Below are 14211 nucleotides of genomic sequence, written 5' to 3' on the forward strand. Positions count from 1 at the left end.
CATATCTGTGCCAGTTTAGTGGCCATGTCAAAGCAAAACATGCTGTCAATAGTGTGCTACCGACCAAGCTTTAGTAATATATTTGCGATAGTGTACTCCAAAATGCATCATTAGCTACAAACTAAAACCACACCACTCTCCCACTGAATGGAAGTAGCTCATTTGCTTCACTTTTTTTTTTTTTTTTAAGACACATATTTTTCACAATCTCTATGACTTTGGTGATGTTACATTGATGGCAGCACCCCCACTCTGCAAATTGTTCCAGCACCACTGGCACAAGATACTTGAACAGGTTACCACAAAATTCAGGGGCTCTAGGATCCTGCAATGGCCTCACATCAATGATCCTTGTCCCGGAAGCATTATGGGGTCATTCACCAATCTCCGGTTCCAAAGAGGCAGGGAAGCTGCGACGGTTCAACATACTCCTTCCGCATAGGAGCGGACTGTAGTTTCTTCCTGGCGTCCTTTTCCCCCAAAAGCAGAACACGCAATCACAAATCAGTCTGTGCCTGGCTTCAGCTCTTTGTGAGACCAGGCCTGGCTCCAGGTTTCTATGTCAGGACCGAATGCAAGGATTAGGATTTCTTTCTTCGGTTTATTTTTTACAGCAGCCGTTTTAAACGTCATATTAAAACTACCTTTCCCATGAAAGCTAGTGAACCGGAAATATAAAAACAGTAACCAATCAGAACAGTGTCAGTGTAACAACAGTACCGCTTCTATTGTCATGCCCCCTCTTTCTTTACTGCTCAGCAGCCTTAAGATAAGTGTTTCCTTTCGCTCTTGGTTTCTGGTGCATTTCAATGTGTTTTAAGAGCTTGAAAACTCTCCAACTACTTTTTTTATCTCCATTAAGTCTAGGGGTGCAGCGGGATGCACTTCATCCCTCCTCACGCAGCACCGTTTGCTTAACATATTGCAGAGGAATTTGGGTGTGGTATAAGCCTTCAAACACTAGAGGGCGCTCTCAGCTCAATCTGAACCATAAAGGCGCACTGAGGACCTTGGTGACAGTGTGTCTTGGTTTGAAAACTCAGAGGTTTTTGCCACCTGGAAAAATGTGGGTTTTCCTAGGGGCTGGTATTGGTATATGGCACTCGGTTGGTCGCACACCCACAATTGCCCTCTCCAAGAACCAGGCTCTTGATGTAGTCAATGGCGAGACCAATCAGAGACCTTGCTACTAAGGCAGCAGGCAGAGGACCATAAGAAAACTTTCACAGCATAGGCTCCATTCTCCCTTATTTCCAACTAAAAGTGGGAGGGCGTATGACAGAGTTTGCAACAGTTGGGAACAACGGATGCCAAATGCCTGGGTCCTCCAAACATTATAAGGTTTCCATTTAGAGTTTTATAACACTCTGAGGCAAAGGCAATTCCCTTGTCCTCTTGCCTTGCCAGAACGAGACTCTCCTGATCTCTCAGGAAGTGGAAGAACTGCTGAACAAAGGAGCTATCAAACTCTTACCACCCTGCACAACAAGGGCTTTGTAAGCAACCTTTTCCGGGTGGAAAAAAAAAAGGGGTGGAGGTCTACATCTGGTTATCAACCTATGAGATTTCAGGAGTGGCTGGTCTACTGCCAATTCAAAATGGAGGGAATCCGCCTCCTAGGAGATATCCTACATCCTTCAGACTGGATGAGTGGTCTGGACCTGATGGATGTGCCTCTCACAATCCCCGTCTTTCTACCACACTGGAGGTTTCTACAGTCCTTATGGGCATATCAACCATAAAAATTCTCCTCTCTGCCATTTGGTCTCACCTTCGCTCCTTGGTTTTTCACCAAGGTGCTGAAATCAGCCATGGAACACCTATGGGCTCTAGGGATAGGTCTGGTAGTCTACCTGGACGATATCCTCCTTCTGGACCAATATCAGAAGAGTCTTTGGGATTATCTTCAGACAACTATACATCTTTTAGAAAGCTTGTGCTTTGTCATCGTGGAGAAATCATTGTTGATGCAATCGCAAAGAACAACCTTTCTGGGGTCTGTTATAGAATCCCATCAGGCCTCCCTCAGTCTTCTAACAAAGAAGGTGGCAAAAATAAGGCAAGACTCTCTTAAAGTAGCAGACCTCTATGAGACAGCTAGCCCACCCAGTAAGAATCCCTTCCTCATCGATTCAACCCACCTTTCTGGGCCCTCTCCATTACCGAGCTGTTCAAAGCATGAAAGTATATCATATATCTTCAGAGGTGCAACATATTCAGAGAAGGTTCCTCCAATAGAAGAGGCAAAGATAGGGTTGAGATGGTGGCTCACACATATGAAAGAGTGGAACCGACGAGCAATCTTTGGCTCCAATCCAGATATGCCAGAAGAGAATGCTGGGGAATTATTGCAGAGATTTATCCACGGGAGGAAAATGGCCTGTTCAAAAACGACAATTACACACCAGTTGTTTCAAACTCCTAGTGGGTTCCTTTGCCGTGCATTGCTGGACCAAAGAAAAACACCATCCTGCATGTTACTGAAGATGGACAATGTCTCCGCTGTGTGGTATATCAATAATCCCAGCGGGACACAGTCTAAAGCACTAGCAGAGATGGCCAAGAACTTCTGGCACTTTTGCCTGGACCACAACATCTCGCTGGTTATGGAACATCTTCCCAGAAAGCCAATGAAGTGGCAGACAAACTCCAGCAGCCTTCGGGATTTGAACCTTTGGAAGCTGCATCCATCGATCTTCAAAACCATCTGAGGATAAATGGGCCACTTCACAGTGAATATTTTTGCGTCAAGACTGGACCACCAACTGGATAGATTCTTCAGTTGGATCCCGGATCCACAAGCTGTGGCAACAGACACTTTTCTCCAGGACTGCAGTCAGGAGAGGGGCTATGCAATTACACCATTCTCAATGATAACAAGGCTATCAGCCCAGGTACACAGACAGGTTTCCAACTTAATGGTGAAAAAACTGAATTGTAGGTCACAAGTCTGGTATCCCGTTCTTATAGAACTTTTGGGGGATTCTCCATTCTTTCCCCAGGAGAACAAGCATCCCCTGGTAACAGGAGTACAACTGTCCCTCATGGCATGGAGAACTATAAGTAACGATGGAAGGTCCCACGGACTTTCACAAGAAGCACAATGTCTCTTATAAAAGGAATTGGTATATGGCAAAAAGAAGAGACTGGTCTGACTGGTCGAAATGGCTGTGTTGGTGCCTTCGGAGGGACATGGAGACAGTGGGGTCCCAAATTATTTCAATCTTGAACTTCTAGTTATCCATGGCGTCAAAGGGCATGGCTTACAAATAGGTGAACACCTTTTGCTCAGCTACTTCGCCAGCACATCTTCCAAATGAAGGTTATCTGGTTGGGGAACATCCATCAGAACACAAATTGATGAGAGGCATCCGTCTCTCCCTCCCTCCTTCCAGAACCAAGGTACTCAGTCCTGTGGGTTGTGAACAATATCCTTAACCTTTTCCTGTCTTGGAAAAGCGATAAACATATTTCGCAGAGAGAACTCTCTAGTAAGTTAGCCATGTTGTGCCTTATCTCATGCAGTAGAGTATGCGATGACAAACCATACAGGTAGAGTATTTAACACGGATGGAGTTACTTTCCATGTGTCTCGACATACAAAGTGTAATTTACGATTTATTTCATACCAAGCATTTGATGAACATCCCAAACTATATGTAGTAAGATGCATTAAAACATACAAAACTATGACTAATGAAATTAGGTTCCCAGGAGAAAATCAGCTTTTCGTTGCCTTTCGCAAACTTTTCCATACACTCTCTTTTCCGATCATTGCTAGATGGAATAAAAAGGTGCTGGCAGGTATTGATACCTCCAAATTTGGTGCACATTCTGTTAGGAGTGCCATAGCATTGAAAGCCTTCAATTTAGAGGCTGGTCTGGAGGACATTCTGAATTCTGTAGTTTGGTCCTCAGATTCTACCTTTAGGCATTTTTTACTTCAAGCCAGTTGTAGACATGGAATCTCTAGTTGTCAACAAGATTTGAACAAGCATAATCCTCGCCTCCGGTCCTGACATAGAATGAAAAATGTCCTAGCTTTCGTAACGTGAAGTTTCAATACTATTAGGGTGTCAGAGTCAAGGATTTTCCCTCCCAGACTCACCAGTTGCCACCCAAACTGGAAGGTCAGCAGTATCCCTTTGATCATTATTTGGGTAATAGTCAGTAAAATTTTGGAATTGCTTACATTCGGTGCATCTTATAATGTTTATTGTTACTGTTCATAAACATGCTATGGTCAGGATTGTTACAGTATCTTCATGCATCTTTCAAGAATACGTTTTCATTAGATGTTATTTGTTCTCATACGAAATGTATTAGCCAAACAGAAATAGCACGAAGAAAGAGGGGGCATGACGACAGAAGAGGGATTATTGTTGTAATGACCCTGTTCTGATTGGTTACTTTTTTATGCTTCCATTTCCCTATGTTGGCATGGTAACTGAAGGTTTTTTTGGTTAAGTCATCATGACTCAGTACATTACATGTAGGAAGAAACAGTCGTGACAGAGTGGAGGACAACAGCATTACATGTTCAGAGCCTACACATGGTCACAAGGCACAGTAGTCATTGTAGATGGAGGAGATACAGTCCAGTACACCAAGTAAAACGATGATTTAAAGCATAACCAAGAGTACGAATTCCTTGGTGAGGGGGGGCCCTGGCAAGGTTAGTCAATGCCTATGGGAGGGGAGCTTCGGGCCATGTCGAGATGTGTGGGGCTATCAACAGTAAAAGGGCATGTACTCATTGGAACGTTTCAGGTGTACACTCGAGTTGTCACAGGGGAAGTATGGGGAGACAGGAAGGGGGGGGAGGGACTAAGTGACAAAATGATGAAGCAACAAAGCAATAGAGTAGCAGAGTGCCAAAGTGACCGAAAGCAGGAGGGAGAGATGTGGGGTATGGTTGTAAGAGGCAGGGAGTTTAGGGTTGGTGTACATCTGCCTAGCAGAAAGGATCCCAAGTTTGACGAAAGGCCTCCACCCTATCCTGCAGGTTGTAGATAATGCGTTCATGTGAGGCTATCTGATACATTGCTGGGAGTCATTTGTCGTGAGAGAGAGAGGTGTAGGGGAACGCCAATGGCGGAGTATACAGAGCTTGGCTGTGGCAAACGCTGTATGGAGGAAACAGGCCTGTGGACGAGTAAGGTTCAGGGACCCCTTAGTATCATGTAAAAAGATCAGGGGGTGAGAAAGGGGGTACAGGAGTGGCAAGGTCTCTTGCATCATGTTACCCAATGCAGTCCAGTAGGATTGGATGGAGAGGCAGTCACATACAATGTGTAGGAGACTGCAATGGGTATGGGGACAATGCCATCAGTCCACGTGCAGCACCAGTCCCGCCGCCCTCAGTTTCACAGACGTCCAGTACCAGTCATTGAGCATTTTGAAAAGGCAGAATTTCAACCAGGCTTCCCTCGCGTCGCGATCACAGGCCTCCAGTAGATCTGCCCAGCCTTCTATTTCGTATGCAACCTGTAGCTTAGTCTGCCATATGGTGTGAAGGTTATTTAAAAGAGGTTGGAGAAAGAGCTGAGGGATCAAGAGATTGTTAAGGCCGGACATCACTCAGCAAAAGTGGCCCTAAGGTAGGGGACCACAGAGAGCGCAAACTCATAGGAGAGAGTGTTGCAAAAGGTTTAACACCACCTACGGCCAGGATCTGGTCCAGGTGAGTGATCCCTGCCGAGTGCCAGTCTTCCCAGTCCTGCACCTTACCGCCAATCTGCAGCCTGATATTGCCCCGAAGCGGCGCGTGCTCATGGAGGTGGTGGTCCACCCCGAACAGACGATGAGCTTGTCACCAAGATTTCACCATGACCTGTATCATTAGGTTGCCAGGGCGTAGCATGGAGCCTCCTTCCCCATAACATGGGCTCAGCCCGAGGGCACTGCAGTAGAGTGCATTCCACCTGAACCCACAGAGGGGGGTCTTGTGTCCAGGGGAGCATATAGGAAAGTTAGGGATGGTGTAGAGGCAGGCATAGTGTTCATCGGAGGGCAGGCCGCAGCAAGAGCGAGGGGACAACAATTTGGTGTAAGCTATATGGAGACGAGAAGACCCCCAGACAAAGGACAGAAAGGGGGGCCAACAGTGGTATCATGCCAAGGACATACATATACCATGAGAGCGTCACCATGTGTTCTGACTGTACTCTTTCCAATAGAGAGAGGCCCAGTTGCGACCATTTTGATCTTGCTTCATGCGGGCAAGCAAGGGGTTAATACTGTCTACAAGCATGCAATCCAGGTCTCTATTGATGTAAATCCCTAGGTATTTGAGACGCAATAGCATCCACCGTATGCGGTAATCCACTACTGCTGCACACGTGGTCATATGGGAAAGGGGTAACGCTTCGTTCTTGCCCAGTTCACCTTATAGCCCGACAGCACTGCAAAGTCAGCTAAGATGTCGAGTAATGTCGGGAGTGAGTGTGGAAGGTCCGTGAGGGGTAAGGAGGATGTCGTCTGCATAAATTATGGACTTGCCACCTGGTATGGGGACTCCCGATATGAGTTGGACAGCTGGAAGAGAGGTTTGAGGGGACCACTCCAGACCACCACCTGTGTTGCAGGATCAACACAGTTTTGCAGGAGAGACGTTCCACGCAGCCGGACGTTGTTGCAGTAGGTGCGTCCGGATGCAGGGGAGTGACTCCTTCACTCCAAGGGAGATTCTTTCTTGCTTCTTGTGCATGCTGAAGCCTCGACGCCCTCAGAGGATTCACAGCCAGGAAAATATTGCAGTTGCTGGAAGTAGCCAGAGAAACAAAGTTGCAGAACGGAGTTGTTGCTGGAGTTGCAGATTGTTGGTTCCTGGAGGGTGCAGTAGCAGTCCTGGAAACCAGAAGAGGCCGTAAACGATGCAGAAGAGTCCCGCTGGAATCTTGCACGTCTAATCTAGAGACCCACCCTGGAGGGAGACCCTAAATAGCCCAAGAAAGGGGACTTGTCACCTAGCAGGATGACCACCTATCAGGAGGGGGCCATGACATCACCTGCCTAACCTGGCCACTCAGATGCTCCTAGAGGCCTCTGTCCACCTTGGATTCAAGATGGCAGAATCAAGTGGCCACCTGGGGGAGCTCTGGGCACCATCCCTGGAGTGGTGATGGACCATTGTCCAGTTTTGCACCAGAGCAGGGACTGGGAATCTATGGACTGGTACAAACCGGTTTATGCAAGGAAGGCACCCTTCAAAGCATACCAGTGGCAGGAGGGGGGCTACCCCTCTCAAGCCATGTAACACCTATTTCCAAAGGTAAAGGGTGTTGCCTCCCTCTTCCAAAGGAAATCCTGTGTTCTGCTGTTCTCTGATTGAGTAGGCTAAGCAGCAGGATGGCAGAAACCTGTCTGTGGGTCAGCAGCAGCGCGGTCTGCCCAGAAAACCCCAGAAGACTGGTAGGAGCAATGCTGGGGGCCCTTTAAGGAGCCCCCCCCAGAGTGCATGGAATCACACAAGCAATACTGGCAACAGTATTGGGGTATGATTCTGACATGTTTGATACCAAACATGCCCAGGTTCGGAGTTACCGTTAAGTACACGGGTAAAATGGCTTCCCCACACTTATGAAGTCCAGGAAAAAGAAGCTGGATTTCGTTGGGGCGCCTCTACTCATGCACGGGAGCTCTCACACACAGGCACTTGCACCCTGCCCTCTGGGCTAGGAGGGCCTGCCACAGGGGTGACTTACATTGACCTGTAGTGAAAGGGTGCATGCACCTTTTCACGCAGGCTGCAACAGCAGGCCTGCAGACACTTTTTGCATGGGCTCCCACAGGTGGCATAATACATGCTGCAGCTCATGGGGAACCTCTTGTGCCCCAATGCCCTGGGTACTATATACTGGGGACTTTCAGGGGGCACCAGTATGCCAATTGTGGGGTGTGCTATGTCCTAAGCAACCAAATTTAGAGGGAGAAAGCACAATCACTGGGGTAATGGTTAGCCAGATCCCAGTGTACACAGTCAAAACACACTGACAGCAGGCAAAAAGTGGAGGTAACCATGCCAAAAAGAGGGTACTTTCCTAATGTAGTCACTCCCATTCAGTCAATGAAGTCCTGCAGAAGGTCATCTCAGCAAACAGAAGTAACACCAGCTTTTCAAGGACTAATATTCCAAAGGTTGGGTAAAGTAAAAGAATGATATTTTGATTATGGTCACTGAGAAGAATGGGCATGATGCTAGATTGGATATGGTATTAAACATATGGGATAAGAAGGTTCTAACAGTATTAGACTCTCAAAGTACCATTGTAGCTTTCCTTGGGCATAAAACAAAAAATCCTTTCAGCACTGGACTCAGCAGTAGTGACGGCAATTAGTCACAAGCTCTTTAAGGAAGCTTGTGTGGGGTTACTCAGGCTCAGCATTAAACACTACCCCTAAGCAGTGCACAAAGATAATTTTTCAGCCCACTGTTCCCCTTTATAGAAGACATGTTCTTTGGTAGACAACAAGCAAAATACTACACACTACAATAATTCTGGAATACCCGAGGTGGGTTCACCAAGACTCCAAGTGTCTGTTGGATGGACCCCTGCAATACGGCCGATTGAGTCAGCCACTGCCAATGGTCCGCACCAGGGCTTGGCACTTTAATTTCCTTCTTGCGCAGGCAGGGCTCCTTGGGTCCCAGGACAAGTACTAATTCTTCCATCAGTTTGGACTCCAGAAGGTCCCGAACATTTGAGGAGCTGGCTGTCAAGCAGACAATCTGTAGTTAAGCAGTGTTCCCTTAAGTTTACTCTGCAGAGTACGCCCCTTTCCCCCATCAGTTTAAGAGAACTTGAACTCGAACACAAAGAGGGTCAACTGCTCCCAATCATATAGAGTTGGCAGACAGGGTATGTGGATTCACAGTCTGCCTTCTCAGAACTAGTTTGAGTCAGTTCACTTTTCATGTGTTTCACAGGCCGTCCTCTAGACTCCCCTTTGTCTTGGGTGATGCTCTTCACAGAAGATTTGTCTCCAGGCTCGAACTCCACACAAAGAGTTTGATCAGTCTGCAACTGGACTCTCAGCAGCCACCTCTGACCATGACCAGAAGAGAGACAAAAAGCATATCCTCTATTAAGGACCCTTCACATCCTGACAACAGATACTGCTGTCCCATCCTTCACATCTACCAAATGGCATTTCAGGAAGACAAATTATCAAAGCTCTATATTAGTAAGGACCTAAACGAATTTCTAAATGGAAGCCGGACTCCTTTTTCCTTACATCAGTACCTGGGTTCCCTCAGCACAGCAATACTCTTTCACTGTCTGGTAAAACAACCTAATCTCTATCTGGGACACTGTATCAAGCCCGGAGCTTCCAAAATGTATCCCACAGGTCTGTGTCATTCTGGTTCACTATTACACCTGTGTATTGTACATCATTGCACTAGCAAACACAGACATCAAGCCCGGAGCTTCCAAAATGTATCCCACAGGCCTCTGTCATTCTGGTTCACTATTACACCTGTGTATTGTACATCATTGCACTAGCAAACACAGACATGCTTGAGAGTAATGGATCTTGGCACTTAGATTCCAGATTGAACATGAGCAGCAGAACTTTGGGTGAATAGGCCAAGAGGCTCCCACTTACATGACACACGTAAAAAGCCATGTCAGATTATAAACACTACAAAACATGGTTTGCTGCTATATTGTGCTACACGTGTGAAACCGTGTCAGGGACAGTGATCCAGTTGTCACATTCTTACCCTAACAGCGTTCTTTCTCAGACTGAAGAAAGGTATTCGGTCACTGATCAGCAAACACTGGCATGCGTATGGGCACTGGAGCATTTGTTTGAGGAAACCATTCAACTTACGCTGTGGTCACATTCTACTAACAGAAATTCTTATCACATAAGGTGGTAAATGCATCTTTTAGAACAGCCTGGATGGTTTGTGTGTCTACTAGACTGTACGTATAAAACTGTCTGTATACCAGGGAAGAAGAATGTGGTTGCTGACTTTCTTTCTAGAGTGCCTCTTCAAATGCTAGTGTGTGGTGGGAACGAATGGGGAAACTGCCAATTTGCTTTGGTAAATGACAGCTGGATGCCAGGTTTTAAGCTGGGTGAATGCGGAAAAGGCAGTGTCTATTAAATTAATGAATAAACTGTGCGTGGTTGGCCGAGTGCATATAGTTTAGACGTGAAAATGAAGCCTTACTATGAGGTTACAAGAACATTCTTTGTAGTCGATAAAGTGGTGATGAGATGTTGAAAATGTTTTCATGAAACGATATTAGACAGTAGCATGATGGGCACTTAGGAATTGTAAAAACAAAGTAAAGTATGAAGATTTTTTATTGGTGGCAAGCTATGGATCGAGCAGGATCGAGAGACAAGCGAGAGAATGTAGTAAGGGTATGTCACCTGACAAAACGTTAAGAACATTGAAACCACAAGTGTGTGAAAGTGACCGCCGGAGGGAGCCCTGGAAGAGCGTGGTGGTAGCAACAAGTATACGAGATGGTCAGGTGCACCAATAGTTCAAAGGGTGAATACTCACAATTGTTATATTTCATTTTTCAATAATGACGTTGTTTTTACGAATGGCGTGTCAACTATATTTTTAAGAGATAAAGGTGTTCAATTTACCTCGCTTACATGGAAGTACTAGAGTAACACTGGTGTTGGCCATAGAACCCTCTGTGATGCGGGTGAATTGTAAGCCTGATTGTGGGCTGCAAAATCAAAAGGACATTATGGACTCATAGGCCTGCAAGCTGCAAAGCTACAGAAGGCAAGCCTTTTGAGATCTTGAAAGAGGATTGATTATTATAACCCCTTCTGGCCCTTAGATGTCGGAGGACAATGCTACAATAACTCATTTGATATGCTCATCATAAAGCATCACAATAAGGTCTTGAAACGTCACTCGTAGGCACACCACAAAAACGGAAATGTCACACACAAGCGAACTAACTGTCCATTTGACAACTAAGAACTCTGAGTTGGTGATCTGTGCTACGTGCAAACAATTCTGCCCTTAAGGTTGGTAATGTATGCGGACTCCCCACTAATCTGAGAAATTGGGGTGCAGAAGCACATGTCACGCCACCATCCCTCTCTCACAAGCACAGTCAGACCTACCGCCCCAGAGCCGGGCCGCAGCTCCCAGCAGGCCCCGCGCGGACAGCCTCCCGCAAGCAGACACCATGGTAGATAGAGGTGACAGCAACCCCCGAACCCTAACCCGGCCCCGCAGCCAATCCCTGCAGCGCGACCACACAGCTGAAAGCATGGCAAACAAGATAAAAACACGGCAGCCATCTTGGAACGGGAACGAGTCTTATCCAATAAACAACCACCTCCGCTCAGGGTCGTAAGCGCTGTCCTAGATGACTTCCTCATTGAAATGGAAAGACAAGGCTCAGGAGCGTGGCTACAGAGACGCCTGCCTTTTGAGCAGGCTTGCTGACTGCGACAGGCATCCTAGACACACTTCGTACATTAGCTGATGTTAACCGAACTCTCATAATCACATCAGGACAGAAACTGTAGTTTTGAAATATAACGCCAAGACAAACGTACCAATCCTTTTGAATACTACGATAGCTGTTAAGTTAATACTTTAGCAACTTACCTCGTCCTGTCCTCTTCCTAGACCTGTAACGTTTTCCGGCCCCAAGTTTCTTGTCCATGGCTCCTATATTCATCTCCACTATATGCTCTTATCTACAACCGCCGTCTGACTCCCTCAAAATTCTGATGACATTTGTTCTTTATCGGCCTCAAGGATTTATTACGCCTTCCAAAGCACCGCCTTCGCCCGTAGTCTTTCTTCCCTGCCCATTGCTATAAATTTGATTTTCTAACGCGCAGAGGGCGTGACTGAATCCAAAGAAGTACCAAGCATCAATATTTACTTCCCCACGTGTTGAGGTGGGGAACGTCCACACGTACACCAAAAATCCCCATTTACGTAGCGTGTGTAATCTTGCTGCGTGGGTGCAGGTTGGTTGCTACAAGACACGCATAACAAACTGCTTGTTAAGCCAAAGTCACAAACGTAGTTTAGGGGGTAATGCTGTTACTATTGACTACTGAAGGTTTGGGTCCGCAGTTTCTTTGTCGTATCGTAGTAGCACAGTTATTCATAGCTAGGCGTTCCCCTGCCTGACACTTCGAAGGGTTACAAACCTCTTTAAAACAGCATGCAGACATTCAGCAAATATACGTGAGGAATGTGAACGAAGAAAGCAGAGTATGGTCAGACAGAAAAACAGTTGTCTCTTCTTTTCCAGGGAAGTTTGAAAGTACATACCCAACCCACCAGGAGCACCACATCTTCCCTAGTCAGTTTTCTACCCCAACTGCCTAACTCGGTCCCTTGCACTCTACACATTATAGAACTTTCAGAGTATTATGCATTCGAGACCAGGGGACTGGTAGCGCGCCTTGTCCTTAGTAAGTAAACTTACAAGGGACTGTAATAGGTCGGTGAATCTTTTGGATCGCATATGGTATTCTAGTCAAGTCTAGCGAGTAAAAGAAAACTTCAGCAAATCAATCCAATCAACTTAAAATACCATGAACTAATCTAATCAGAAAAAACACCATCACTCATATGAAAGTTAGTTCTGTTTTATTCCCTATTGGTTACAATTCTAATCATAAACCTTTATTCAACGATATCATGGTCTCCAAATTATATTATTAACACAAGCAAAGAATTCTCAGCACTTTATTAATATGCAATCAATGTTAAACAAAGCATAGCTATTCATGAGCAATCTAATAATTCAGCAATATAAGTCAGTCAGTCTAAGTCACCCTAAGTCAGCCTACCTATCTCCAAATTTGCATCAGCATGTGGGTCTTTATGCAAAACAATTTAGTCAAAATCATTAATTTGGAAAAATCTATCTAGAAGAGAAAAAAAAACATTTGAAAACAGCACAGTTGGTACCTAGAAAGAAAAAGCATTCATTAGTCAGTCAGGTTATAGCTACCTATCCAAGATAGATCAGCAACGAGTCAGTCTTCGTTCCCAGGTAATCAGTCATCAATAAGACTCGGGCTCACAGGAAGCAAGCCCAAGTTTCAGCACTTCGGACACCGTTACCTGACGTCATCAACTTCCACCTCTCCATTCTCATTCTTCCCCTCATGTCATGACTTTTTATTAGGGTCTCTCAGTCAGTCCCACAATTCGCCCATTGGCCAACCTTATCAGGGGTTATGACTCTAACCTATAATTTTTGTTTACTACTTGTCTACGTTATTTTGAGAGTCAAGTTCCATTAACATGATTGGTTCTCTTGTCGATGAGTACATCATCCAGTTCTTCGGGCAACAAAATTGTTTCTCCCAACTCTTAGTCTGTCGCTCTATTGTTCGAGTCCTGGGAAAGTACATTTAGCCTACTCTACACATAATTGTATCAATTTGTTCTGATCGTCTCCTGTCCACTGGTGAGTTTGCAGATTTTACTAGCAGTGTTTCATGGTGAACTCTGTACTGTTCAAGGTCTCTTTTCTTTAGTTCCAGTCTGCGGCAGCTCATCGCGTCTCCACATTTAAGCAAGCAAGGCCCAGTACCGACTAGGCCTCTGGTATAGCTAATTTAAGGATATGAAGCATCATAACATAAATTTATATCTCTCATTATAACACATTAGTCCTATTATTAAACATTCACATTATTTAGTACTGTTAACACAGATGGTGACCACTCCCCGTGGGCACATTTTTCACATTACACATTATTTTCAATTACTGTTAAACAAATGTTAAAGTTTCTCATTAGTTGTTATACGCAACTCATTAGCATATTCTCATATTAACATACCTGCTGCAACAGTCCCTCCTCTGATGACTAAATATGTCATCACACCTTTCCTTGTCAAACATTGCAAATTACCTTCAGTTACATTCTGATTTCTTCTGTTACCATTTTCCCTATAGATTCTTCTTCTAGGTGATTCTTCCCTCCTCTGATTGTTCTTAGCTCTTTTTAATTGAATTTTGTGCCATAGTTTGCATGCCCCCAATAATCCTAATATAATAAAGATCACAATTAATATTCCTTGAACGATTTTCCACAATATTCCACCCCAAATTTGAATAAACCAATTTCCTAGCGTTGCAAATCCCTTTCCCACTTTTTCCCAAACTCCTGGTTCATTCAACTCTTATAAATCCTTACTTGCATTAGTTAAATTAGTAAGCAATTCTTTTACTTCTTTCTCAT

The 14211-nt window shown here is 45.2% G+C and overlaps 1 protein-coding gene across 3 annotated transcripts in view; it reads right to left on the reverse strand.

The window, feature by feature from the left end:
• Positions 1–11813, reverse strand: part of HAGH (hydroxyacylglutathione hydrolase) — a 397775-nt gene extending 385962 nt beyond the window's left edge. For 2 of the 3 annotated variants that reach the window (XM_069209801.1, XM_069209802.1), the window contains exon 1: positions 11110–11210. In XM_069209801.1, coding sequence (XP_069065902.1) covers positions 11110–11176 — 67 coding nt within the window. In that variant the 5' untranslated portion in view covers positions 11177–11210. Of the gene's footprint in view, positions 1–11109; positions 11211–11602 lie in introns of those variants that run through there. The other variant, XM_069209800.1, reaches the window with a different exon arrangement.
• Positions 11814–14211: the final 2398 nt, after the last annotated feature.

The sequence above is a fragment of the Pleurodeles waltl genome, chromosome 10 (genome assembly GCF_031143425.1).
Source record: "Pleurodeles waltl isolate 20211129_DDA chromosome 10, aPleWal1.hap1.20221129, whole genome shotgun sequence".
Taxonomy (NCBI): domain Eukaryota; kingdom Metazoa; phylum Chordata; class Amphibia; order Caudata; family Salamandridae; genus Pleurodeles; species Pleurodeles waltl.